Raw genomic sequence first — 25,583 nt, 5'->3', positions numbered from 1 at the left:
CACAAAGTTTCATATCAGTACGTTTTCTGGCCAGTTCTGCCTCCAAAATGCAGACTGGGTTGAGTGTGGTTGAACCTCTTCCTGCAGACTTCTGTCCAGGAGAACAGCTGATTTCTGGGCTGCTATTTCCAATGTACTGTATAATTTGCAGCCAGAAGATTCATGAAAGCACGTGGTTTTTTTTGGTACTTCACTGTTAATGAGATACTCGAAAGGCTTACTAGACCTTGTAGACATTTTGGTACCTTGGATTTTCACTTCAGGTATTATTTTCAAGGCTACATGACAAAGAGTAAGAAAGTCATTGGCACAGTTTGCAGTCTACATTATCTATGGCACTACTCGTGGATTTGCAGAACACTGCCAGTAGATAGTAATAAAGGTTCATCATGAAAAATACCCTAAAAGTTATAATTCCCATTTGTATTTTTCTCAAGCCAGTTGTTCTTATCTGTATTTCTGTATCATCAGATGTATTTTACAGGAAATTCTGCTAAGTATGTATTAATTAAGGCTAAATATTCTGCTAATGGTTAAATACCTCTAACAAGTGCAACCATTGTATTCAAGGGAGATCTAAATATCATAATGTTGTACACCTCTGCCTTACAACCTCTCTTCCTGTCCCAGAATATATTTAGGCTGGAGCCTTGGAGACACACTCCTTGCTAACCAACACCTTTACGTTCCTGCTGGAGCCAAAGCATACGTGAAGTCACAATGGAGTCTGAGGCACTGCCTCTAAGAATAGAATCAAATTGCCACTGTTAGGTGCGGCAATGACGTGAATTTACGCTACTGGAAAAATATAACGCATCTTAAAAGAACATAAAAAATAGACCTTAAAAATAACTTTAAAAAATAATTAAAAAAAATCTTTGGGATAACAGCAGGAAAGGATGATAATTGAGACCTACTCAGAAAAATTAGTAATTTTCTCTCTCCGCATGCTGTGCTAGAGCCTGTGAAAAATGTGTTTAGTGATTAATTTACACTTCCTGCTTTATAGCCCTTATGAAAAGGCTATTTTGAAGGGCTGGTCTATTTAGAGTGTGCTTAGGTGTTGAAAGACGTTAGGCCCAAACTCAGCAAATTGTGGTCCAGCTCCCTGCTTGGGCAGCAGCAGCTGTCCTAAAGAAACACCTTTCAAGGTTTTGGGTGCGCAGCCACCACTGCACAAGGCAACAGCCGGACGCTGCACTCTGCCTCCTGGTACCAGCAGCTGCAGAACCTGGCCTGGGAAGAGAAGACCCATACTTGTGCCCAGCCTCCAGTGTGCCCCATCCACCTCCTCACCTGCAGAGCAATTCCATGCCACCTTGAGGCCAGGCTGCCTCAAACCGTATCTCCACTTTTTTTTTCCCCCCTTGGCCAAAAAACAAAGTCTGTTGTGGGTGGAGGTTAAGAGAGGCATGTAACAGCCAACAGATCATCAGCCACATGAATGCACGGCTACTTGTAAACGAAGTGGCAGCAAGCTAATAGCTTGTTCTGTAGGTAGAAAGGAGACTGAGCAGCTACTGTTGATCTCCACGAAGTCAGGCTGGCAAAATCCCAATGCGCTGCAGAGGGGTGCTCACCACTGCCTGGCAGCCCAGCCGCACGCTTCGTGGGCAAGATGAAGAAAGAAGCCTGCTAATTATTTCAGCACAGAGGTGTTTCAGATGTCAGTAACAAATACTGTACCTAATTCAGTGTAGCACATTGTAAACTGTTGCTAAAAATGACTGGTGTAAGCTTAGTGCAGGACTAAACAGTCTTCCTCTGGGTGCAGGTTTCTTGTAGACCTTTATCTGCATATGGAGGCTGATTTAGGAATGCCTTTTCCCTTGAAGTTGTGATTAGCATTTACTTGACCATGTTGCATTTGAATTTAGCAGTAGATTTACCTGTTCTTTTAAAACCAGGAATTTACTAAAATCTTTAGTTTTTTCTTTAAAGAACAAAACAGGAATGAATTAAGTGCTCCTATAAAGTGGTAATATTCTCTTCACACTTTACAATTATAGTAATTGGAATTCTAACACTATAGACTCTTAAAATTGAAGATATTTGATAGTCTACAAAGTTATTAATACGGAACTAAAACAATTCCTCTGAGTGGGACATTGAATATGATTTCTTACTGAGACTACACAGTCTTGAAATGACTGGGTGACAATATTTACTGATATTTTGGGGAAAAGTGCTTATTCATGAAGGAAAATCAAATGAATAGAACATGTCAATTTATTTCAGATCTACAAAATACAAATCTAAAAATATCATTTGACAGACAATATTCACCATTTCATTTATATTTTAGTATGTTCTTAAGCCTATCTTGTAGAGAATGGTAATAGAACAACAAAATATTCTACATTTTAACTTTTTAGATTTCCTTAACTAAGTCTATCATATACATCAAAAATATTGCTGTGCACAGTAACCAACTAAACATCTATATTTCAAAAATAGGTTGCCTGTGTCTCATGACAGAGACACCAATTACAGTACATTTATTAAAAATCCTTCCAGAATACACTCAGTAGTAACAGTGGCAGCAGTAGTTAAAATCTTAACAGTTCTGTGAAACTATCGAAGCAAATGATAACAGAATTACAGAATTCAGTTAATCACGTAAATGTAATGTAAAACCCATGTAAAACTACTGTGAAAGAAGAAATTACACAGGCACAAGTGCAAAAAAGCAATATTGTAAGCCATCTTCTCTCTTTGGTAAAAATCAATTAGGAGGAAGTATACTATAATAATTGAAGTCAAAGACTAACTCATGCTATTTTTATTCCTACCGTAGGCAGACCACATGATTTGCAGGTATCCTACAGCACACAAGTTAAAATTCTACTTAACACTGCCCACTTTTTCCTCTTTAAAGTTTAAATATTGAAATTAAAGATAAGGATTTTTTTTCTTTCATAAATAGCTTCTCAGTAGTATAGTCTCTTCAAGAATTTAAAAATAAATAGCAAAATATACACAATTTCAAAGATTATATTTAATTCCTTATGGGTATATCCTGAAAATATATCTCCAAAGAATAAATAACTTTGGGTTTCTCGAATATTTGGTAAAATGTCTATTACTCTTATGTAAGGACTTTTCTCTGAGGAGTAAGGAAGTACCATTGCTTTTTCTATAAAGCTTTTACTATACAGATGGAATTTTAGTAAATTTACAGTAAGAATATGATCTGTAATATAATATGGACCTTCCCCATTAAAAAAATACAGTAAAAAAAACTTCCAAAAATAAACCTTCAGAATTTCAGGTTCAAACCTGAGGAGCCTCCAGGGAACTCTAAAGTTCTCCTCGAGCGACAGTCACGCTCAGTTGTGTGTGTCAGGAGGCTAAAATAACAGTAAGGTAATTTCTTCTAGCAGTAGAATCAAAGCTGTTTCCTACTGACGACACATTAAAAATCCAAAAACAACAAAATGTTAGGAAAGGGACAAAGGGGAGTGACGTGGGTGAAGAACACTTGAGTGTAAACCATCCTGAGAAAGAAATACATTTCCTACAGGCATTTCAATGTATTTTAAATAGACTCTTTTTTCCCCATTTGAAGGGCTTGACCCTCATGAACAATTAAGGTAATGCCACAGAAAATTTCTATTTGAGTTTGCAGGTTATCATCTTACTCAAGCTCCTCCTTCACTACTACTAAAGAAAAAAAAAATTGCAGGCCACATCAGCAAAGCAGCTAGGTAACAGAATCCAGCAACTTGAAACGTCATTAGACATTCAGGAAAAAAAAAGATCTTCACTGCAGGAAGATCTTCTGGAGCAGCAAAGCAAAAGCCCCTGCCTTTTTGAAGATCCATTTAAGCTGCCAGCCAAGTAAAGGCAGTTTCGACTGCTCATTTATTCGGAATGCATAAATAATAACATGTAGATTTGCTAACTTCCTATTCACACCTACAGCTGATTTACATAAAATGTTAAGCAGAATGCTTTTCTACTCCTTGCTTGATTCCAAGCACAAGATGTAAAAACCAGTTAAATTGCACAGTCCAGCCCTTATCTCTGCAAACCTCTATCTGATCAAGAAAATGCTTTTTGGCATCTTCTTCGCTTTTCCCTACTGTCAGTGCATCCCGGATATATTCGATATCCTCTTTGCTGGTTAACTGGGGCATTCCAGTCATCAGCATCATGGAGAACAGGATGATCAGCAGGTTTGTGTGGTGTCGAAGAGCTAAATAAGCCTTCACGCATACGTCCTACAAAAGAGAAGAATTGTTTGTTAATTGATGAGGTCAACTGAAAGGGATGGCTTAGGATTTTCATCACAGGAACTCAGGTATGAAGTGCTCTCACTGACCAACACTATTCAATTACTGGCGTACATCAGACAGAGGAGACCCAAGGGAGCTGTTCATCTGAGCAGAAACACTAAACTGATGTCTGCATCCCTTGCTCGTTGTTACTTCATTCATGAACACACCTTAGGGCAACAAGTCCTCTTCTGGTGTACAAACAAAAGGCGCTTTTTAATCATATTATATTAATTGCTAAAGCGTAAAGCCTTAGCTTCACCAAAATTTCAGATTAATTTCCCTGTTGTATAATCCCTTTCTGTGACTGTTAAAGAGACAGCAGTAATTCATCGTCTTCCTCTACAGCTGGAATGTTCCCATTTAAAGACCATGGGACAGCAAGTGATACTGAAAAAAGCAGCACCTCCAGGGGTCTATTCTTCATTTTATATATGCGTCTATAAAATTTGCAGAGGTGATGGCTTGCTAATGGAGAAGATTTTTCAGGCTTGGCGTTCTGAGAAATTTTTCCAGCTGACAGCTCTAGTTTAAACTCAGGCACACTGCCTGGCTTTAGGACTGCTATGTTTATGTACTGCCATACTGGATTCAATGGATTATTGTTCTTGGTGTTGTTGTTTTTTTTCTAAATTGCATTTTCACTTCCATACATAAATAATTTGTGCTTAACAGCATAAACTTTAGAGGAATGAAATTTCTGCAGCTTGGAAAAACATGAAATGCCTTTTAAAAGAATACTTAATGATAAGTGACTAATACATAAATTGAAATGATTATTTCTTATATTAAATTTATTACTCATTTACTTTTAGAAATAACATTTTAAGGAAAACAATGCAATGAAGAAATCAATCAAACATTACAAAGTTAAATTGGACTTGCAACGCAGAAACGTAAAAAGATGAGAAATATTTCCAGGAAGGCTGCAGCTATTAAAACCTAAGCTGAACCAATGCTGATTTTTACCCAACTAAATATTCATATTAACGTTTCCAGAAATTTATATGAACTTATTTAATAAATATGTATGAAATTTAAGTGTTTTAATGTAAATTCTACCAAATCTCATTAGCTCTCTAGAACTCTGTTTATTTTTCACATGGTATATGTTTTTTTTTTGTTCCTTAGAAACAGTAAGAATTGCACAAATAATCATAACATCTATCACTGTTCACATCAGCATCATCAGGACAAACAATCAGACAGGTTAGGAAGATACAAAGGAAGAAAGATGATACTTTGAAGATCTGTCTGTAGGGTTTCTTTCTTTCCTTTTCTTTTTTCTCCTCTATTGCCTGAGCCCTTAAATCTTTCACTCTAAATTTCCAAATAAATCCTGTCCTGAAATAAGATGAGAACTTACAAACTCTAACGTCAGTTTAGTTCTTGCAAAGCAGAAGATGAATTGCAATGGTCAAAGGACAATTTACAATAGAAAACACAACCATCTTTTCACAGGGATTAGTTTCTCTCCGTGACACTAGGAAAAAAAATTCTACTTATGTGTATCAACTTCAAACAGGGAAATCATGTCACAAGAGTTAGCGTGTGTTTTGTTCCTCTTGAAAGAGATGAAAGCTCTTTATAGTTATATCAAAGAAGGTTTTGCATTTCTCTATGGATGATGTATCTCGCTACTGAAGGTGTCTGAAGACAGAGAAACAATTATGCAGTCAAGAAACTGGCATCACTACATCTCAAATGCAGTCCTTGTAAGAATTCAATAGATTAAAAAAAATCTGCATCTACTTGTTACAGTTATTTATTCAGGCATGAATTGAATGGAGGTTTGAACTAACATCTTTCAAGAAAAGTCATTTTTGTGCTTCTGAGAAAGGCAGAGAGAATCAAAAGTAACACAGATGCATGTGTCAAGGGTTTGTGAATACCATGGGATTAGGAAAAAACTGTTGACTAATATAAAGCCACAGGCAAAATGAGAGGAGCTGAGGAGAAACCAACACCCCCTTGGCCAACAGATAACAAAGAACAATTGATTAATTTGACAGCTTGAAACCGTCAGAAGTGTTAGCATCCTAAAGGTCAAGCATTTTTTTAATATAAACTGTCCAAGTTCTGTTATATAGATCATCTCTTTCCTGTACAGTATACTACAGAAAAAGTGTTTTTCAGTGATGAATTGTACATCCTCCTTCTTTCTGTCACCTTTATTTGACAATCAAACACATGTGATTTTGGAAACAAACAGTACATCCAGAAGAGATTATGAGATTAGTAATGAAAATACAGATCTCTGTATTATCAAGTCAGCAGGGTAAAGTAATGAAATATTAACTAATTAAATAAATGAGATATAATGAATAAAAGTTCATTCATAACCCAGTGGAAAAACTAGTAAAGATAAATTGAGGGTAACTAAGGACAGCTATGTGGACAAAGCTCAAAAGACCAGGAAGGTCGTCCTACTGAAAAACTTCAATCTTCTAAGTGAAAAACTTGTATGCACATAGGAGTAAAAGAGTTGCATGGGTTTCAGCCAAAGGGTGGAAAGGAAACGCCACCACATTTGACACTTACAGGAGGAGAAATCTGGACAGTACTAAGGCATCTGAAAAATTCACAGATGGTACAGAAAAATACTTGTCTTCTTGGATTAAGACATGCCTATCAAATATTGTTTTCTGCTAAACATTTCTGTCATGTCATTAATAACCTCTGGCATCTATTTTTTTAAACCATTGTGAGAAAAACAAACAAAAAGGGAATCAAAATTTAGACTAAGAGCTAATAGAAGTGAGCTTTGCTGCCAGTTTCATAAGGGCTGCCATGCCACTGACAGCTTTAAAAGTTCAGCAATAACTAGCTATACTCTGTTGCAGTGGATTTAATCAAAGTTGCCTGTCTAATTAGCCTTCTCTGTCGCCTGCAGTATGAGCTGTGGCTAACACATCTGTAGGGACTCTATCCAATAGGTGACAGAGAAATAAAATCGAACAAACTCAAAAGATATTTTCAAATATTAAAAGACTGAAGCCTGTAAAAACAAAGGATTCCTCTAAAGTACAACATATTTAATGTAGCTGAAGTACAAATTAATGAGAGATGCTCTTAAAAATTAATGAAGGATAAATGCTGAGACTTTTCCATTAATACTTGAATGAGTCAGCAGGCACAATGAATGAATCCCTATTAGGAAACACGATAAAACCAGCCAGTTGAAAAGCAAAGCTATCATTTTGTTTACTTTTGGTACTCTGAACATATAATTTAAAAAATACTTTTTTTCCAGCAAAATATGTGCTGCATGTCTTGCTCCATGTTACTATTTTACTTGTATGAAAGTATTTTGCTTTCAGCTTTGTTTTTGATGGTCTTTGAGACAGAAAAGCCTTTCTTAGACAGAAAAGCCTTTTAATGTAGTACCAGTATAGCAGGTTATAAACAGTATGTAATGAAGCAGAACTGTACATGAACTTACATTTTTTTCAGTCAGCATTACTGTTGTCTGTGTCTAAATCACCCCACAGGTCACATATCACAGTCACAGTTCACAAAGGTAAAGCATGTTAAACACTGTTCAACTGGTTAATGACACTATGGAACTGATACTGGCACTATCACAGCATTTCTAAACAGTCAGAGTAAAAAAAAATAAATAAAAAAATTGTATTCAGTCAAAACCAGGACTTGCTACTGTATTGCAAAGGCATTGCTTACCAAAGAAAGGCTAAGACCAAAATCACCTCCTGTTACTTCTGGTATTTGAGCTGCTGCAGTAAAGGTCAGACATTCTCTGAAGAGCTGGATGATCCCTATACACTAACACAACATCACCTCACTGTAGACAGTAAGACGTTGCTACTCTTCCAATTCTCTATTAGCCCACTTTCATATTTTCGATTTTTTTTTTGCTTCCAGAACAGAAATATTCTACGAAATGAAATATCCCAAATGGGTATTCTGGTCCCACACGTGGGCATGGCTTACAGCTGCTGAATAGCCATCCTTCTTGTATGCACAGCTCGCAGGCTTCTTTAAGAGCACAGGCTCAGCATTCCCCACTTCCAGAGCAAAACCTACCCTGCTTTTAAACCATTTGAGCTACAGGCCCCTTCGAAACACCCACACTGTAATAAAGCTAGGCCTTGTGCAAAATAAAGATACAAAAATAGCACCTGGTTGTTTAGTTATTTTCAGAAGTTTGAGCTCAAGGCTGACAATTGCCTCTATATTTGCTGTACAATAACGTATATGTTCAACAGGATGTATTCACTATCCAACAATAGGTACTCAAAGTTTAAAAACAAACTCTTTACCATGTCAGAGAGACTGGTTCATCCAAAGAGAATCCAGACATCTGATTTAGTCTTCTGCTCTGACTCTAAGACTGGGAGAGACTTTTTCTTTTGATAATATATGGAACCTCCTTTCTAATCAGGCACATATTTAAAGTTCTTGAAGATGTGCACAGGAATACCACTCCAGATATCCATTTACCTCTGCTCAGCCACGCTCTCAGACACTTCACTAAACATACTAAACAGCATTTTGCTTTGTTCCCTCCTTGCCCAGGTCCCACACAAGTTAACAAAATCACAGCTGTTTTGGAGGGGCTCACTTTCATATGGAAACTGCAATAGAACAGATTTTTAACACTGTTCTTCTCTTTCAGAGCATTAAGTCCATCCACTTCACAACACCAGAATGTGACATAGTTTAGTGCCACTGTAAATTTCTGTCCAGATGCAGTAAGCTGAGCCCCAGGACAAGAGGGCAGATGCAGGAGGGAGTAACACTGGCACAACCAGATGAGGAACACCTAGTTGGACTACACAGAAGACTCTGCTTAATGCTGTCACTCTCTACTGCCACAAATACTGATGTCCCCTACAACATATTTTCGATCAAAACAAGAAAGGACAGCCTGGCTGGTCTGCTGCTAACTGAAACCCTTCTGTGTGGCTTTGCGGGTGTTTGCATCCCAGTTCCCATAATCCTACAGATAATGTTTGCTTTTAGTTGAAGCTAAAATATCCCAGAATTGTATTATGATTCGGTAAATTTTATTAACATAATACCCAGGAGCACAGACCTTTGAAATCTAAGGCACTAATGTTCGTTCCAGAGAGTAAAAAACACTGCTTAATTGACTTACAGCTAAATATTCACTTTACCTGAAATTTGTGGAAATGGAGACTTGTCTTCTTTCCGGAAGTCCCCATGACAAACAGAAAATCTGGAGTCAGCACAAAAGGAACTCTTTCCTTATTAATTCCAAGGAAGCTTTTATAATTCCCAAGAATATGGCCGAAATCGATATGAAAAAGGTTACCTTCATAAAAAGAAGTCACAGTTAGGCTCAAATACAACAAATTGTCAAGAACACTAATTTGTATTCAACTATACTTCCAAAACCTCTTTTTTTGGGGTAAATATGATAGCTCTTTAGCTCAGCAGAAAACAACATTTTCTCTCTTTTTTTGAAATACATAATCATGTCCTCTTGGCAAAGTTACTTTTTGTTTGTCTTTGGAAGTTGTTAAAAACCAGGCCCAACTGCTGTGTTTTCTAAACATACACTTACAACTTTTCAAAAATGAAGCAAGGAAGGCTGGTGCCTCAGATCCGTAACAATCAGATCCCAGCACATCACTACATGGAACAGGCTTGCTGGTTACCTTACAAATTCCCAGGGATTCTGGTGCTGTCCAGCTCCTTGACTAATGCCAGGCACTAGAACATGCTTGTTCCTCCCAGAGTTGCATTACCAGTTCATGTACCTTCCTGAACTGTACTGAATAAGTTTGTCTTGCCACCCCCTGGATAACTTTGAGATTGTAGTACACTATCAGGTCCCAAGAAAGTGATGAAAAAATCCATTCTTAAGACTGCTACACCTATAGGACCAGAGTGCCCTGCTGCTCTTCAGATTACTTTGTTATTTTGCTTGTTTGTCAGACAAGATGTAAAGAGTATGTTTACTTAAAAACATATTTGTAATAATGGTGTATGTATACAAAAAGATGAAACATCAAATGATGTAGGATGATACTTGATAGTGATCCTTAGGGGGACCATCCTTAGATGTTCCAGCATTTCAAGCAGCTTTTGAGTCCCCATAACCTACCCCACATCCTTCTGGCTTCTGTTGTTCAAGACAGCCTCTGCTAAAGTCCCTTGCTAACCTGCTCCTGATTACAAATGAATAACCTTTCCTTTACTGTCTCCCTTTCTACTGACCTGTCCCTCAATATTCTGCCAACAGGCACTTACACTGAATTACATAATATTTATAGTACTATATATATATTCATGTTGAATTTAAAGCCTTTTTCTTCTTTTCCTCAAGGACTTCTGGTGAACTTTTTTTTTTTTATTGTAGTCTCCAATTAGCTCATTTCTGCCTTCAGGGTACTTCCTTTCTCCAGCCTTCAACTGGTAAAACTTTAACTACAATATGATTAATATTAAATATACAGTCATCTAACTAAGCCCAAAAGTATTTTCTGTCTCTTCGCATTATGTAAAGACTAATTATGAAGTAACAAGCTCATGAAACCAGAAGTAAATTTCTTAGACCAAATAAAACTCCCTCATATGTACTGCTTGATCTGGGGTCCTTTCTGGGACTTCCATAGAGAAGTAAAATTGGGGGTGAATCAATACACAGCCACAGAAATAATTCCCAAGGTTTGTAACACAAAAAATTTAGGTTCTTTCAGGAGACTTGCAACCACACAGTGAGATGCTTCTTTCCACGGGTATGGCGTGGGACAAAAGGAACACAGAATGCTCATGTAACATGCTTGCACAGCCAACTTACACAAAGAAATCTGTGATTTATCACATCTTTAAAGATATCAATGGACTATTCACAGCTGACACAGTTGTGTTGACCTACTGAGTCACTTGTGAACGGTCTAGACAATGTCCTCCTCTAGACATTGATGGTAAGTAGACAATAGTCTGGTATTCACGGACCAGCAACCTTCTGGAAACACACCTGGTGCTCTTGCATCAGCTCGTCAGTCAGATGACCGAAAGTAGCAACACTGCAAGAGTAGCTCCCCAACTCAAGCTCAGGGTAGCTCTTGTTGGTCGGTCCGGGGGTGCCGCCCAGCGAAGATCTCCGATGTTGCAGAGAGTATGAGAGGTTGATAATTTCCCCAGTTTTAGCTCATTAGTGGGTGTGATTAATCTTAAAGGTGCCAATCCCTTGTCAATTGTCAAGTGTGCTTTGCCCCCTGCTTTAATATGCTTTAGCATGCTCGTGTAAATTGCTTGTTCTTTTAGTATGCTCACTTTGCTGAGTACGCTTATGTTTAAAAGGAAAAATAGAAGTAGATGTTTATGTAGCTAAGGTTCACTGCTACTATAAAATTACTGCAACCTGGCATTCAGTTTGTTGTCACTTTGTGTTCTGGTATACAGGGAACCCTTTTGTCCTGGGACAAACCATCCCACAGACTTCAGTAGCAAAACCACTACACTCCACGTACACTTTCTAGGATTTTCTACTGGTATATAAACCAATTATGTTCCTCCAGTAACACACAGTCCAGTAACATCTGAATTCTGACAGCAGATAAAACTCCACTGGACACACTCAGAAACCCATCCACACTCCAGACAGGTGAATAGATGTCTCCTTTTTAGAGTTTTTTGGCTTTTAGATCTTGTATCTAGACATAAAGATTACTTTTACATTCCTCATGACTTAGTTTGTAACAAACTCGTCCTTGGAAAAGAACAGCATCGTTTATGATAAATATCTAGAGCTTATAAGAAGGCCAAAAGGGGTGATGATAGGCTTCAATGTCACACAAGTACCTGAATTTGTAAGCAATGCTGACAGAACTGGATTCTTTTTCTTCATTCATTGTTACATGAATTATTTACTAGATTAAAACATAAACCTAATGAAGTGTAGACAGTCCTCGCATCTCCTATGAAAATCTAAAAAAAACCCAGCAAGCCCAAACTCACCGGTTTCTGTAATCATAATGTTATCGTTGTGCCTGTCTCCTATTCCAAGTACAAAGGTTGCCACACAGTATCCAGCACAGGAATAAACAAACCTTTCCACAGCTGCCTGAAACTAAAAATAGATTTTAGAGATGTTAAATGCTTCAGTGCTAGAAACTAACATTTCTTCAGTCATTCTCAAATTCATATGCCTTTCTGGTGATGCTATCAAGCAAAAGTTAAACAAACTGTCTTAAAAAGAACACTGTTGCACAGCAGAGATTAAGACCACAACCCTGCATTGCACTGCCTGTGGCTCTACACCTTAGCTCAAATAAAATAAGTGTAGAGTTGTCCACACCTTCTGAGAAAGAATAAGGGGAAGAGGGGGGGGAGAAATGCTGCACAACAGCAGCTGGGAGAGCGAGGAGAACCAGCCCTGCAGACCCCAAGGTCAGTGCAGAAGGTGGGCAGGAGGTGATGGATGGACCCAGTGGTACGGAGCCATATTGGAGCAGTTCTTGAAGAGCTGCTGCCTGTGGGCAGCCCCTGCAGGATCAGTTTGGGAAGGACAGCATCCCGTGGGAGGGACCCCCTTTTGGAGCAGGGACAGGGAGTGACCGTGAAGGAGTGGGGGAGATGAAGTGTTAGGGACTGACCACAGCCCCCATATCCCTGTTCACCTGTGCTGCTTGGGGGGAGTATGTAGAAGACAGTGGATGGGGGGGGGGGGGGGGGAAGGTGTTTTTAGTTTGCTTTTAGCTTCTCACTGCTCTAGCTTGTTAGTAACAGGTAATAAATTACCTTAATCTCCCTACTCTGAGTCTGTTTTGCCTGTGACAATAATTGTTGAGTGATCTCCCCATCCTTATCTCAACCCTTGAGCCCTTTGCATCTGTCCTGGTTTCAGTTAGGACAGAGTTAATTTTCCTCCCAGTAGCTGGCAGGGTGCTATGTTTTGGATTAGGATGAGAAGAGCGCTGATAACATGCTGATGTTTTAATTGTTGTAGAGCAGTGCTTACACCAAGCCAAGGACTTTTCAGCCTCTCTCTGTCCTGCAGCGAGCAGGCTAGGGATGCAGCAGGAGCTGGGAGGGGACAGACCCAGGACAGCTGACCCAAACTGGCCAAAGGGGTATTCCATACCATCTGACGTCATGCTGAACATTATATAGGGGTGGCTAGCCGGGGTGGAGGGGGGGCCGGCTGCTCGGGGATAGGCTGGGCATCGGTCAACGGGTGGTGAGCAATTGCATTGTGCATCACTTATTTCGTACACATTATTACTATTAATACTATTATTATTATTGTTGTTGTTGTTATTCTTTTCCCTGTCTTAATAAACTGTCTTTATCTCAACTCACAGACTTCACTTTCCCGTTTCTCTCCCCCATCCCGGAGAGGGAGGGGGGAGGGTGAGCGAACGGCTGTGTGGTGTTTGACTGCCAGCCGGGCTAAACCACAACAGCATCGTATTTTCTCCCCCTTTCCCTTTGAGGAGGGTGAGTGAGAGAGCGGCTGTGGTGGAGTTCAGCTGCCCAGCTGGGTAAAAACACAATGGGGCATCCACAGCTCCTCTGGGCAAACTGTTCCAGTGCCCCACCACCTTCTGAGTGAAGATTTTCCTCCTAACATCTCACCTAAATCTCTCCTCTTTTAATTTAGAACCATTTTCCCTTGTTCTGTCTTTGTCTGCCTGCGCAAAAAAGTCGTTCTCCATCTTATTTATAAGACCACTTTAAGTACTGAATAGCTGCAATATCTCCCTGAAGCCTTCTCTTCTCCAGGCTGAACATCCCCAGCTCTCAGCCTTTCTTCACAGGAGAGGTGCTCCAGCCCTGTGATCATCCTCGTGGCCCTCCTCTGGACCCACTTTAACAGCCTCACATCCTTCTTGTGCTGGGGGCCCCAGACCTGGATGCAGGGCTCCAGGTGGGGCCTCACAAGGGCAGAGCAGAGGGGCACGATGCCCTCCCTCCCCTGCTGGCCACCCCTCTGTTGATGCAGCCCAGGACGCAGTTGGCCTTCTGGGCTGCAGGCACGCACTGCTGGCTCGTGTCGAGCTTTTTGTCCACCAGCACCCCCAAGTCCTTCTCCGCAGGGCTGCTCTCAGTGAGTTCTTCTCCCAGTCTGTGCTCATGTCCGGGACTGCCCAGGTGCAGCACCTTGCACTTGGCCTTGTTGAACCTCATTCGGTTCACGTGTGCCCACTTCTCAAGCTTGCCCAGGTCCCTTTGGATGGCATCTCTTCCTTCTGGGGTATCGACTGCACCACTCAGCTGGGTGCCACCTGCAAACTTGCTGAGCGTGCACTCGATCCCACTGTCTATGTCATTGACAAAGATATTAAACAGCACCGGTCCCAGGACAGACCCCGGAGGAACACCGCTCGTCACTGGCCTCCACCTGGAGAGAGAGCCATTGACTGGAACTCACTGGGTGCGGCCTTTAAGCCAACTCCTTATCCACTGAATAAGAATATGGAATTGGCCTCCTAAACAAAGGAGTTGTGAGTACCCAAACCTGTACTTAAAATACTCTAAAACCACACTGCCTCCCAGCGCTCCTAGATGTCCTTTCAATCTGCTCCTCATGTATCACTTCTAAATAACGCTGACAAAGGAGCCATTTCTAAAGCATTTTGTTACTCAGGAGCCCGGCTGCCAGCTGGATGCAGAAGGCTCTTTCACAGACACTCACAGCTGAGCACAGGGAAAATGAATAGATTTTTCAAACTCCCTTAAGTAACAAAACCGTAAACACAACCGTGTTATGGTTAGGAACCCTCAATTAGTAGGGTGCATTTTAAAACCCCGTGTGCTGGTTTAGGCTGGGGTACAGTTAATCTTCTTCATAGTAGCTGGTATGGTGCCATGTTTCAGATTTAGGAGGAAAATAATGTTGACAGCACACCAATATTTTAGTTGTTGCTGAGTAGTTCTTATACAAAGTCAAGGACTTTTTGGCTTCTCATATCACCCTGCCAGTGAGGAGGCCGGGCGTGCACAGGGAGCTGGGAGGGAACAGAACCAGGACAGCTGGCCCAAACTGGCCAAAAGGATATTCCGTGACATCCATATGGATGTCATGCTCAGCAATAAAACTGCAGGAGTTGTCTGCCGCGGGGGGCTACCGTTGCTTGGGGACTGGTTAGACATCAGTTGGCTGGTGGTGAGCAACTGCATTGTGCATGACTTGTGTTTTTTTTTTTGTTTTGTTTTGTTTTTCTTTCTTTTTCTTTCCTAATAAACTGTCTTCATTTCATCACACAAGTTTTACATGTTTTTCCCCCGATCCTCTCCTCTATCCCACTGCGGGGCAGAGTAAGCAAACAGCTCTGTTGTGCTTAGCTTCCTGAAGGGTTAAACCACAACACCCTGTTTAAAAATTCAAAGAACTCACCTTCTCCTCAATGACGCATCTTTCCTTCAGCCACTGGTTTAGTATTTCATCCTTAAATGCACCAGTATTACCAACTGTACTCTGCTGGATTTTGGCAATTGTTGTAGCATCTTTCACAATTTCGATCATTCCTACAGAAAGGAAGGGAGAGGCCAGAACTTATATTAAATGTACATCAAAGCATATACAATATGCAAAATAATATTTTAAACTGTATTTTTTTATATCAACTGCATAATTTCATTGCTTGTGAGCAGCAGTTTATTTTACAAGCAACAGTGGTTCTTGCCCACTCCCAGCTGAAGCCAGCCAGAGCTCCGAACTACCCTGGCATCCTAAACTCTTCCATGAGAATGTAAAACCTTTTAAAATGGTAAGAATCACGCGATGAGTGTACATGAGGCTGCATGAGGCTTTTCCTGAGCAGAGGAACTACCTCTCCCGTCCTGATCCCCTGCCGGAGCCCAGGTACCATCCACTTCCTGAAAAGCTTCTCCCCAGCTTCACTGATTTGAGGAGCTGAAGAGAAGCCACAGTGTTGGGGTAGCCTGGAAACAAAAGTGATACTGGAGGAGCAGTGATGCATGCAGAGCTTTGAGGGCCCTCCCACAGTAAATCCAGTTTAAGCTCACGTGCATATACACTAAAAGGTTCAGGAATACCAGCGTGCCAGTGGGTTGCTGGTGGAAAACTCTTGCTGTTGGGGCCTACATGTTGGTACAAGTCAGTAAGGACACGCTGTTCTTCACCAGGAGAGAAACACGATCCAACAACCAGTCTTTTTCCCACTGGCCATGGGAGGGTCAACAGCAGACAAGGGTGAAAGTCCCTAAACTGAACAGATCCTCACAAAGGCAAATCAGTGCATCACAGCAATATGCGCAGAAACGTGGACTTTTACCGTTCATACTAACAAGTCATGCAAGAAACGGGTACCCTAGAGAGAGAAAGCAGAAAGGGAGGCTGCCAATACAAAGCTGCACTGTAGCCAAGACCAGCATATGCAGTCTCCTCTTATATTCTATATGCCTGTATGAGGGAAGGTCAGATTTTAGTTGAAGTTATTTGGTGACTGGAAATATATTTTCTTCCTCCAGTTCAAGTTCAACGAAGTCTTCTAGGTAAAAGCTTGGCCTCAGTTCCAGCTGAACGAGAGGCAACCAACAGAAATATCCCTTTCTGTCAGAAGTGACTCAAAGCAGTTTCTGATCTGGATTCAGTTTGACTATCTGAAACAGATGAATTTCTATCTATTCATAGTCCTACCCTTTTGCAAGTACTGAATTATGTGCAAATTTTTCAGTAACAGAAAAACAAAATAGTAATCTTCTGCTCCATGCATAGATAAATTCTCTTCTGCCTTCCATGCATAAACAAATTCTCCCCTGGTGGTATTTCCTCTGTCATGAAAAAGACGTGGTTTTGTTTGTAACTAAACTATTGTGGAAATATGACCTCCGAAAACCACCACCACGAAATTAAAAAACTCGGCATTTTGGTTTGTGCTTGTCAAGCTGTTGCCTTCCTCCTCAGTGAGCTCCAGATCACATTCCAGCTGTTGAAAGGCTTCCCCCGTCTGTGCTCACAAATCTCCCTCTACCGGTCAACAGCTTCTTGATTCCAGGGGAGTGGAGCTGTTGCAGGAGGCATCTTCTGCTTTCATTTTCATTCTCAACTTCTCCCAGCAAAGCTGTATTGATTAGCAATGTGAAAAGTCTGCAGATTTTAAAGCAGATGCTCATGAAAATCCTTTACTGATCATTCTCCACTGTAGTGCCAAAAGACTGATACAAAACCTACACAAAATGTTGTAGTGATTATTCTGCCTGAGTAAATACTTTAAAGGCACCATGGTAAAAAATAAAAAAAATGCTGAAATAGTAAATCTCTACTGGCAAATCCCTCTGAATACAGATCTGTCTCAGTAGGTATGGTTAGTCTTAGAGAAGGCTTCAGTTACTGGGATAGAGGATCTCAACTGAGCTGCATTCAACTGGGAGGAATCCACAATGTTTCTAGGGACCTGTGGTACTAAAGCAGGTGACTTTTGCATTATGTGCCAGCTTGAACTTTTTAAATTTGGCAGTGATACAGCTTAGTTAAGTAGCGATAATTGCTCTGCAGAGCCAGGAACATATGGCAACGTCAAGGGGAGAGATAATAGGGTATGATCTTTTACCGGTGATACATGGAAGAGAAAGTTTTTCCCCCTGAGGTCTATTTGGCAGCAGCAGTGGAGAGGGCAGATGTTTCCGAAACTGCAAACTGCATTAAATGCAGATGTCTTCAGCAGACTGAGAAAGATCTATACAGGAGGGGATACCAGCCAGGTGTCAGGAAATCTGTAAGACACTGGGCTGTTTCCATATACTCAGTGTGAAATGTGGTATTGTCCTTGTGTAAATACACGGAAAATGCCCCAAGTTTCATGGAAATATTATGAGGTAGGGAAGAAGCAGCTTGGAAGAAAACCACAAATGAGTATCATGAAGTAATGTTTGCATGTCACCACTCTTTGGTTTTGTTCCAAACAAGCATAAGCTCTACATCAAAGTGTCCCAGATTGAGTATTACTAATTTAGGCTGCAGGTATTCTCAGCAAACTGAACAGAAGCCTTTATGTGATTAACCATGCCCCTACTGTGGTGCTGGGGGGATGCTAAATTCTTACATCTCCACCATGCAAGTAGGAAAACAAACAATTATTTCCTAATCAAAGATCAAAGAATGGAGAATCAATTAAGAATTCATGAAAGAAAACTGAAGTCTGTAAGTTGAATATGAGAATGCTATGATCTCTAGCAGAATCCTTCCACCTTCCCCAATTATTTCAATGTTACATTGCCTTAGGATGATTTTAAATAAAATTAAACAAAATCCTCAAATCTGTCTAAAAGAAAATAGCTTTTTTTTTTTTTTTTTTTACAACCTACGTAAGGGTAAAAAAAACCAAACACACAACTCCCTGTATTTACAGTCAAAGTGTAGTTAGTATTTTGATATATTGTGTTCCATTTCCTATATTAGAATTCTATCAATATGATTTATTTACTTTTAAAACACTTATATTAGGAAAAAGAAAACTTTTGTGTGTCATGAAACCAATTATTTTATCAGTGAGCTTGGATTCTCTGCATTGCTGAGAAATCTTGAAGCCAAAAGAAAGGATGATAAAAATTTTATGTGGCAATGTATTTTAGAGAGGAAGTACATTGCAGATATTTATTAAAAATTCTTAATTTTATTGGGACTCAGATCATCATTCTTCAAATCCATAAAGCAAAATATATTGTAGAGAGAAAAAAGGAGTAAAAAGCTGGAGATCATGGGAGATATGTGGCAGAATTTATATTATCATTACTTTATCTATCCATGCAGTTACTATCATACTGCTAACTACACAGACAACAGGAGTTAACAACCTTACTAATTTTTACACATGTCCAGGCTTTGAGTAAATGGCAGAGCAGTACTCGTTAATCCATCTCACTGATGCATGATTTATACCTGCCAAAGCATTCTTTTCAGCACCATAGCTTCATTTGGACATGGCCAATTTTTCTACACCAAGGAGGTTTTTCTCCAGCCAACTGTTCAGGAACTGGTCAGTAAAATTAACTCTACAAACAATTCTGTATTATCTGGGTACTAGGAAACTGTACAAAGTGGATGTGCTAGGATACATAATATATGCAAACTCAGTCACAATGAGTCAGCTTGGAGCCATCAGAAAGTACAAATTATATATCAGTTTGGCATTTCTGGGTGTAAATGGACTTTTCTCAAGCTGATCAAGCTGCTCTACACACCATCACGTGGTCCTCCTGGAAGCTTCAAAAGCAACTCCTTGATTTCTCCCAGCATAAATTCTAGAACATAGACGATCTGTGCTGTGTTACCTAATGCCCAATGAGGAACACTGACTGAACATCCTGTTAACTAATGTTGTTGCTTCTATGTAGTACAGGGTATGAAGTTTTAGGTCAGGAAAAAACACAAATGTTTTGTTAGTTTAACCCTTTTCTCTGTTTCATTCTTATTAATACATTAAAAAACATCTGGAATAAGTCATTAACTTTCACCACTTCTTCATACCAAATATGAATATATGACATTTTAAATTTCTAATTATAGTAAGCATGATCTCATACCTATTTTGTTCCCTGTAGAAATACAGCCATATGGTAGCAAACAGAGGTCCAATGATTCTGCTTCCCAAATGGATTCCATAATTCGAAGAATCTAGTAAAACCAAAATGTATACACTAAGTTATTTCAAGTTGTTTGGGCATTATTTATTACTCACACAAATAACACCACCCATACGTCTGAGACAGGGCTGAACTTACTTGTCTTATTTTGCAGCTTGAGAGATAAACACAGAAAGTGTGCAGCCATTTAAAATTATCACTTACAGAACCAGGCTTTATATTTCCTAACCTGTCCTATGCTCAGGCACTCTCTAGTGTTTTATAAAGTATTAATAAGTATCTTGTGTGATTTCTACATGATATGAGATTGAACACATTAGCAAGTATACCCATTTTCCCCCATAAATATCACCAAAAGTGCTAACAAGCCAGTTTGTCAGAACAATCAACGAAATATTACTGCAGCAATAGTACCTGCCAATTTCTTTTTCATTTGTAACTTCACCCATTGCATAAATAAATCATAAAAATTCTTCAGAAAACCAGGCCATCTTGCACTAAATAACAGTTTCCTTCTCTAGAACGCTAAAATGTGGAGTATGGATGGCATATGGCAGGAAAAACAGGGTAGCAGTAACATAAAACACTGTAGTACAAAAAAGAAGATCCAGGTTTAATATCAGCTTGTCATACAGTTTAAAAAATGAAAGACGGCCTCCTATTTTATGTGGACAGTAAAGAAAATGTGTACGTTTCTGAAAAGTAAAACAACAGTCAAATATTCACATTATTCACTTTATACCTACAGCACAGCATTTTAGCTATCATACCTGTAAAATAAGCATGTCCTGGCGGAGGTCATCTCCATGTTTGAAGATGATGCCTATGGTTTCATTCGATAGAGCGGTTGGATCTGCACATTTAAACTCAAGCCACAGGGGCTTCTTCTTAGATGCCATTACTTTACATTTTTCTATCTGTGAAAGACACATTTATTGCTAGGCATTGTACTCCAACATAACACAGCTAACCTTTTCATACGTCAGCTACAGAGTAGTTCACAAACCTCCAACCTGTTATACCACACGAAGTACACCGAAATGACATGTAAAGAATGGTACTCGGCTGCCACAGAAAATCTCACTGAACCTGCAAAGCTTTTAACACTCTCCGTGATAAAGGGAAAAGCATGCCTTGATGCTCTGAAACTGGATTTAACTTGCAAATCTGCTTCAGACAGAAAGAACTTTTGAACCAGGAATAAAAGCTTCTGACATAATTGGCAAATACTGAACTTCCCAACAGCACTCTGAGAGCTGCTTTGCAAACCAGGAAAATAATAGTTGTCCAATGCAATTTGCCACATCATCTACCCTCATGACTTCTAGTCACCTTGGTTATTCCAGAGTGCTTGATTTAATTCAACTTCCTAAGCAAATCATTCAGTCAAATTTATGTGGAAAATGGCACTTGTGAAAGTAATTTAACATAATAAGTCATAAAATAACAGAATAAACACTCATTTAGGCTTGCTAAGTTTTTAATCTTGAGAAGTTCAGCAATGAAATTACATAATTTCATAAAGCATACAAAAATGTATGCTTCATAAAGCATACAGAAATTACATAATTTCAAATGTTTTCTCAACTAATCATGTCTAATACAAGGTAGTATTAACACTTTCCATTCTGGAATTCCTAGTTCATTGTTGGAACACAACCACGTACAGTAAAGGCATCGAAAATCTAGGATCTAAATCTAGATCTAAGCATCTAAAAAAAGCATTTGCACACTAGTGCTTGAGAGCTGACAGAATTAATGTCAGAGAAGAGTATTTTGAGATATTCATGTTTTGTAGATTGAGGTTCTGAGCTTGTAATTTGAAATAAAACAGTTTTTACATTTTTTTTTAAAGAAAAGAAATGCTTATCTTTGAATGTACTAGAAACACTGATTTTGCTCCTAATATCTAGTTTAGAATGTTCAAATTTCAGGCTAAGAGGATTTTAAGCTTATGGACAAGTAACACTTGCTAGAATGAAGATGAAATTACAGGTTACCAATGTAGCTCATTGTATCAAATGTGTCTGTTCATACAGTTTGAAGGAAAAAAAAAAAAAGGCTGTACCCTATCTATTTTTGGACATAACTACTTTCCTTTGTAAATCAATTGCTTCCTGTATCTAGGAAGGTCCTGGTAGGGCTGCACACTTCCTATTGTGAAGGAAAACTAGAAAATACGTTTTATTTTGAAGTCTATTTTTTGTTAAAAAGTTAAATAAATGAAGTTTAAAAGTTAAAAAAGTATACAAGTATAAAAATTGATAATATTTAAATTAAGATTTTGAAGAAGTCAGAAATTTTATATTCTTGAGTAAATAATGTTTGAATTGACTTCTGTTCTCACAGCACCTCTGTCATGCCCAGCTGGGAGGTGTTCAGCTCTTTCAGTCTGAAGATAGACTAGGTTGTAGCCTGTCCACAAAGGCACGGGTTTATTTAACAGAAACATGGACAGATATGGAGAAATAATATCAGTTACCCAAATGAGTACCCTACTGACTGGCTTGTGGGCTCCCTCTCGCTGCACATCAAGTGAATCCAAAGATCTTCATTGTGCTTCTTCACCCTAACCTCACATTGCATAGTAGGTGCAAGAGCAAATCGACTTTTACAACACATCTGTTGTTTTATTAATCATGTTTTTAACTTCGCAAAACATGCAAAGGCATGAGCCTTCATACTCTCACCACAAAACTGTAGGAAGCAACACATAAAAAAAAAGTGTTTCTTAACATGTTTCTAACAAAATGCTAATTTATATCCTAATCAACATATAGATATTGAAAAAATCAAAATAGCTAAGGTCAACATTTTTGTCTAGTAAGACCATGGTCTGGACCTAAACCTTAATGACATATGAAGGTCAGAGACATCTTTAAGGTAAGACAGAGAAAGTAAATGTAGGAACAGAAACTGAATATCCCAAAGCCCCTGAAGTGAACTGAAACAGTTTTATACAGGTATTTAGTGTAAAAAGAAGTCAGTTACCTGGTTAAATCCTCAATTTAATTGACATTTAATGATTAGGATTCTATGGTGTTTTTGTTTTAGTGCATGGTAGCATGTAATTACATTTAGAAAAATGCTATTAGCTACGGGAATAAAATCCTTCTGAAGCCATGAAATATCATCATATTTCATGCAAAAAATTTTTACCAAATGAAACATACTTGCAGGTAGGAGATTCTTTTTCAAAAAAGGATTTGTACTACTTACCACTAGGGCTCCTGCTCTTAGCCCAGGATCATATGGGACTCTAAAACTTTCTGGAAGTTTGCTGCTCTGTAGTTTTTCAAGCTTTTGTCTAAGCTGTGCAATAACTGCAATTGCAAGTAAGAAAAGTTATTGAAATCAGAAGTTGGAAGGAAAAAAGTTATAGCTAATCAAACTTGTTAAGCAACACGATTTAACTAAAAGAGTCCCCGTTTAGTTTTAAATTGCTTTCCTCAAGGATGTTCTGATTTGAGGAATGAAGGAAAACTCTTTAACTTGCTTTATGAATGGGGTTGTTTCAGACACAATGCTGAAGTCTTCAAGCACCTCACAAATCATGAGACCGCTACACAGTGTTGAAAGTACTACACAGTGCTTGGTGTTCTTCTGAAGACTATCTCTAGGGTTTAGGAGATTACATTAAAATGTCACCCTTCATTTAAAAAGAGCAAAAGAACACAGCACAACACACAAAAATACATTTTGACCTTATAACTGCCAAAGAATAATTGATATATCTACTTCAAAGGCTCAGAAGGAAGACGCAACTAAAAGCACCCTGCATTTTCCATTATTTTGACCTATCTCACTGCACTTACAGCCAGACTCATGGCTTTTGAATTCTTGGAGTATTGTGTACTGTAACCATAAGGTACTCAACTACAGAGATGCTGAATTTACCATCCAAGGTTTCCTGTTGTAGCCTGGTTAATCTCACATTCCAGGAAGAAGAAAATTTGCAGTTTATTTATTTATATGAATAAGATTTTTTGTTTACATACAAACTGAATTTCTTCATTCATAAAACCTCAAGCTTTTGAGTCTTCAGCTTAAAGCAGTATGCATAATACCATGCACTTGGCTCATCTCAGCTAACAGACATGAGCAATATAAGCAATACATTGGATATTACCCTTTGTTAGGAGAAATACCTGAATGCTACTCCAAAAAAAAAAGGAGTTACACAATAGAGACTGAATACACATGTTCAAGAACTTTTGATGCGAAAAATTAAAAAGCAAAAAAAAAAATATTTTAATGAGAAAGCTTGCAATGGACCTGGATATCTAATATATACAAAATTATGACATTTCAAAAGCTGCTATCAAATTAAGAAAGTCAAGCCAAGAGAATTCACAGAATACACATGGGAAACCTATTCTAAATGCTTTTAGAAAAGAAGTACCTAGAAATGCCAGGTGATTGATGTGACTCTGGTAAAAAAAAATGAAAAAATAAAAAAATAAGATCTGACAGCAAGATACAGGAACTAATAGTAAAAATTAGGCATTAGCTGATTTTAAAACACAAGTGAAAGCACTTGCTAAAACAATTTCCAATGTTGACCTAGCTTAAGAACAAAGTACTACGCATTTTAAGAAAAGAAACAGCTGCAAAGGCACATACTTGGAAGACAAATCATCTAATACAGTGGTGATGAAAGCAGACAATCCTATCTAAGCTGGTAATGCTATGATCTTAAGAACTTATTTATTATCACTTGTTATGTTTAATTAAAAACAAAGAGATTACACAAAAAGTGAAAGAAAGTTTGATGGCATGATTGCTACTGGAGTACCACAGACCTAAAAGCAATTTAAAAAAAAATATAATCCACAAGCACTCTAGGAAGAAAAATATATACAAGAATTAGAGGAGTCTGCATGTTGGAATGAAATGAAACAGTCTAAAGCATTCAGGCTTAAAATATAAATAAATAAGAGCATTAGAAATGATAGGGCAAATAAGCAATAAGCTAAACAAGAAAGTTTAGGAAATACATTTTTAAAAAATTAAGAAGTATAGAATGCCTATAGGAAAAATTATATCCTCAGTAATCTGAGAGTAAATTAAACCAGATATGTCATTAGTAGGACAGTCTGAATGGAAGCCTTATTCAGTGGAAATGTCAATTATGTAAGACTTCTCTAACTGTTCTGCTGTAGATTAAACACAGAGATTCTTTAATTTCAAAATCTGGTGGGTGTTAATGTGATCGCTTTCTCTTGAAACTTTTCTTCTTTTCCCACATACCCTTCACAGATAATGCATTATGGAAACCACTGCTGCTACAGACGTACATCTGCAAGGCTGTAAGTTTCTTTCTGAAATACTCAAATCTGACCAAATGTGTTTAGATTATATAGCACTTTCAGATAAATTTAAAGTGCTGTTTACAAAGAATACTTCATATGCATTTAGTAAATCTTGTAATTCACATTATGTGGCAATGTAACTGATATCACATATATTGAAGAATAAATGCATATTTCCCTTTAAATTTCTTTGTGATTTCATGAAGTGTCTTTTTCAAGTGACATAAACAATTTTAGTAACAAAGGCAGTACCCAATGCTCTGTGTTTATACCATGCTTTTGATACAGAAATCTCCAACCCCAAACAATATCTCCTAACAGCCAGTAAGTACAACAGTCAGTTCCTCAGAGGACTCCTCACTTCTCCAGAGAAGGTCTGCAAGAACATCTGCATCCTGACCACCACCCCAGCCACCTCTATGTAACCAGAGCAGGAATGACTTTCTGAACC

The 25,583-nt window shown here is 38.6% G+C and overlaps 1 protein-coding gene across 3 annotated transcripts in view; it reads right to left on the bottom strand.

The window, feature by feature from the left end:
• Positions 1-2,211: 2,211 nt before the first annotated feature.
• Positions 2,212-25,583, bottom strand: part of PIK3CG (phosphatidylinositol-4,5-bisphosphate 3-kinase catalytic subunit gamma) — a 38,826-nt gene continuing 15,454 nt past the window's right edge. For all 3 annotated transcript variants that reach the window (XM_040549022.1, XM_040549012.1, XM_040549002.1), the window contains exons 5-11: positions 23,040-23,143; positions 20,591-20,737; positions 19,761-19,851; positions 15,610-15,740; positions 12,228-12,339; positions 9,416-9,573; positions 2,212-4,223 (exon numbers count right to left, since the gene is read on the bottom strand). In XM_040549022.1, the coding sequence (XP_040404956.1) occupies positions 3,942-4,223; positions 9,416-9,573; positions 12,228-12,339; positions 15,610-15,740; positions 19,761-19,851; positions 20,591-20,737; positions 23,040-23,143 (1,025 nt within the window). In that variant the 3' untranslated portion in view covers positions 2,212-3,941. The remainder of the gene's footprint in view (positions 4,224-9,415; positions 9,574-12,227; positions 12,340-15,609; positions 15,741-19,760; positions 19,852-20,590; positions 20,738-23,039; positions 23,144-25,583) is intronic.

Source organism: Cygnus olor, chromosome 1, assembly GCF_009769625.2.
Source record: "Cygnus olor isolate bCygOlo1 chromosome 1, bCygOlo1.pri.v2, whole genome shotgun sequence".
In the NCBI taxonomy this organism is placed as follows: Eukaryota; Metazoa; Chordata; class Aves; order Anseriformes; family Anatidae; genus Cygnus; species Cygnus olor.
The sequence above is the reverse complement of the archived record's forward strand: the minus strand, read 5'-3'. Positions and strand labels throughout refer to the sequence as shown.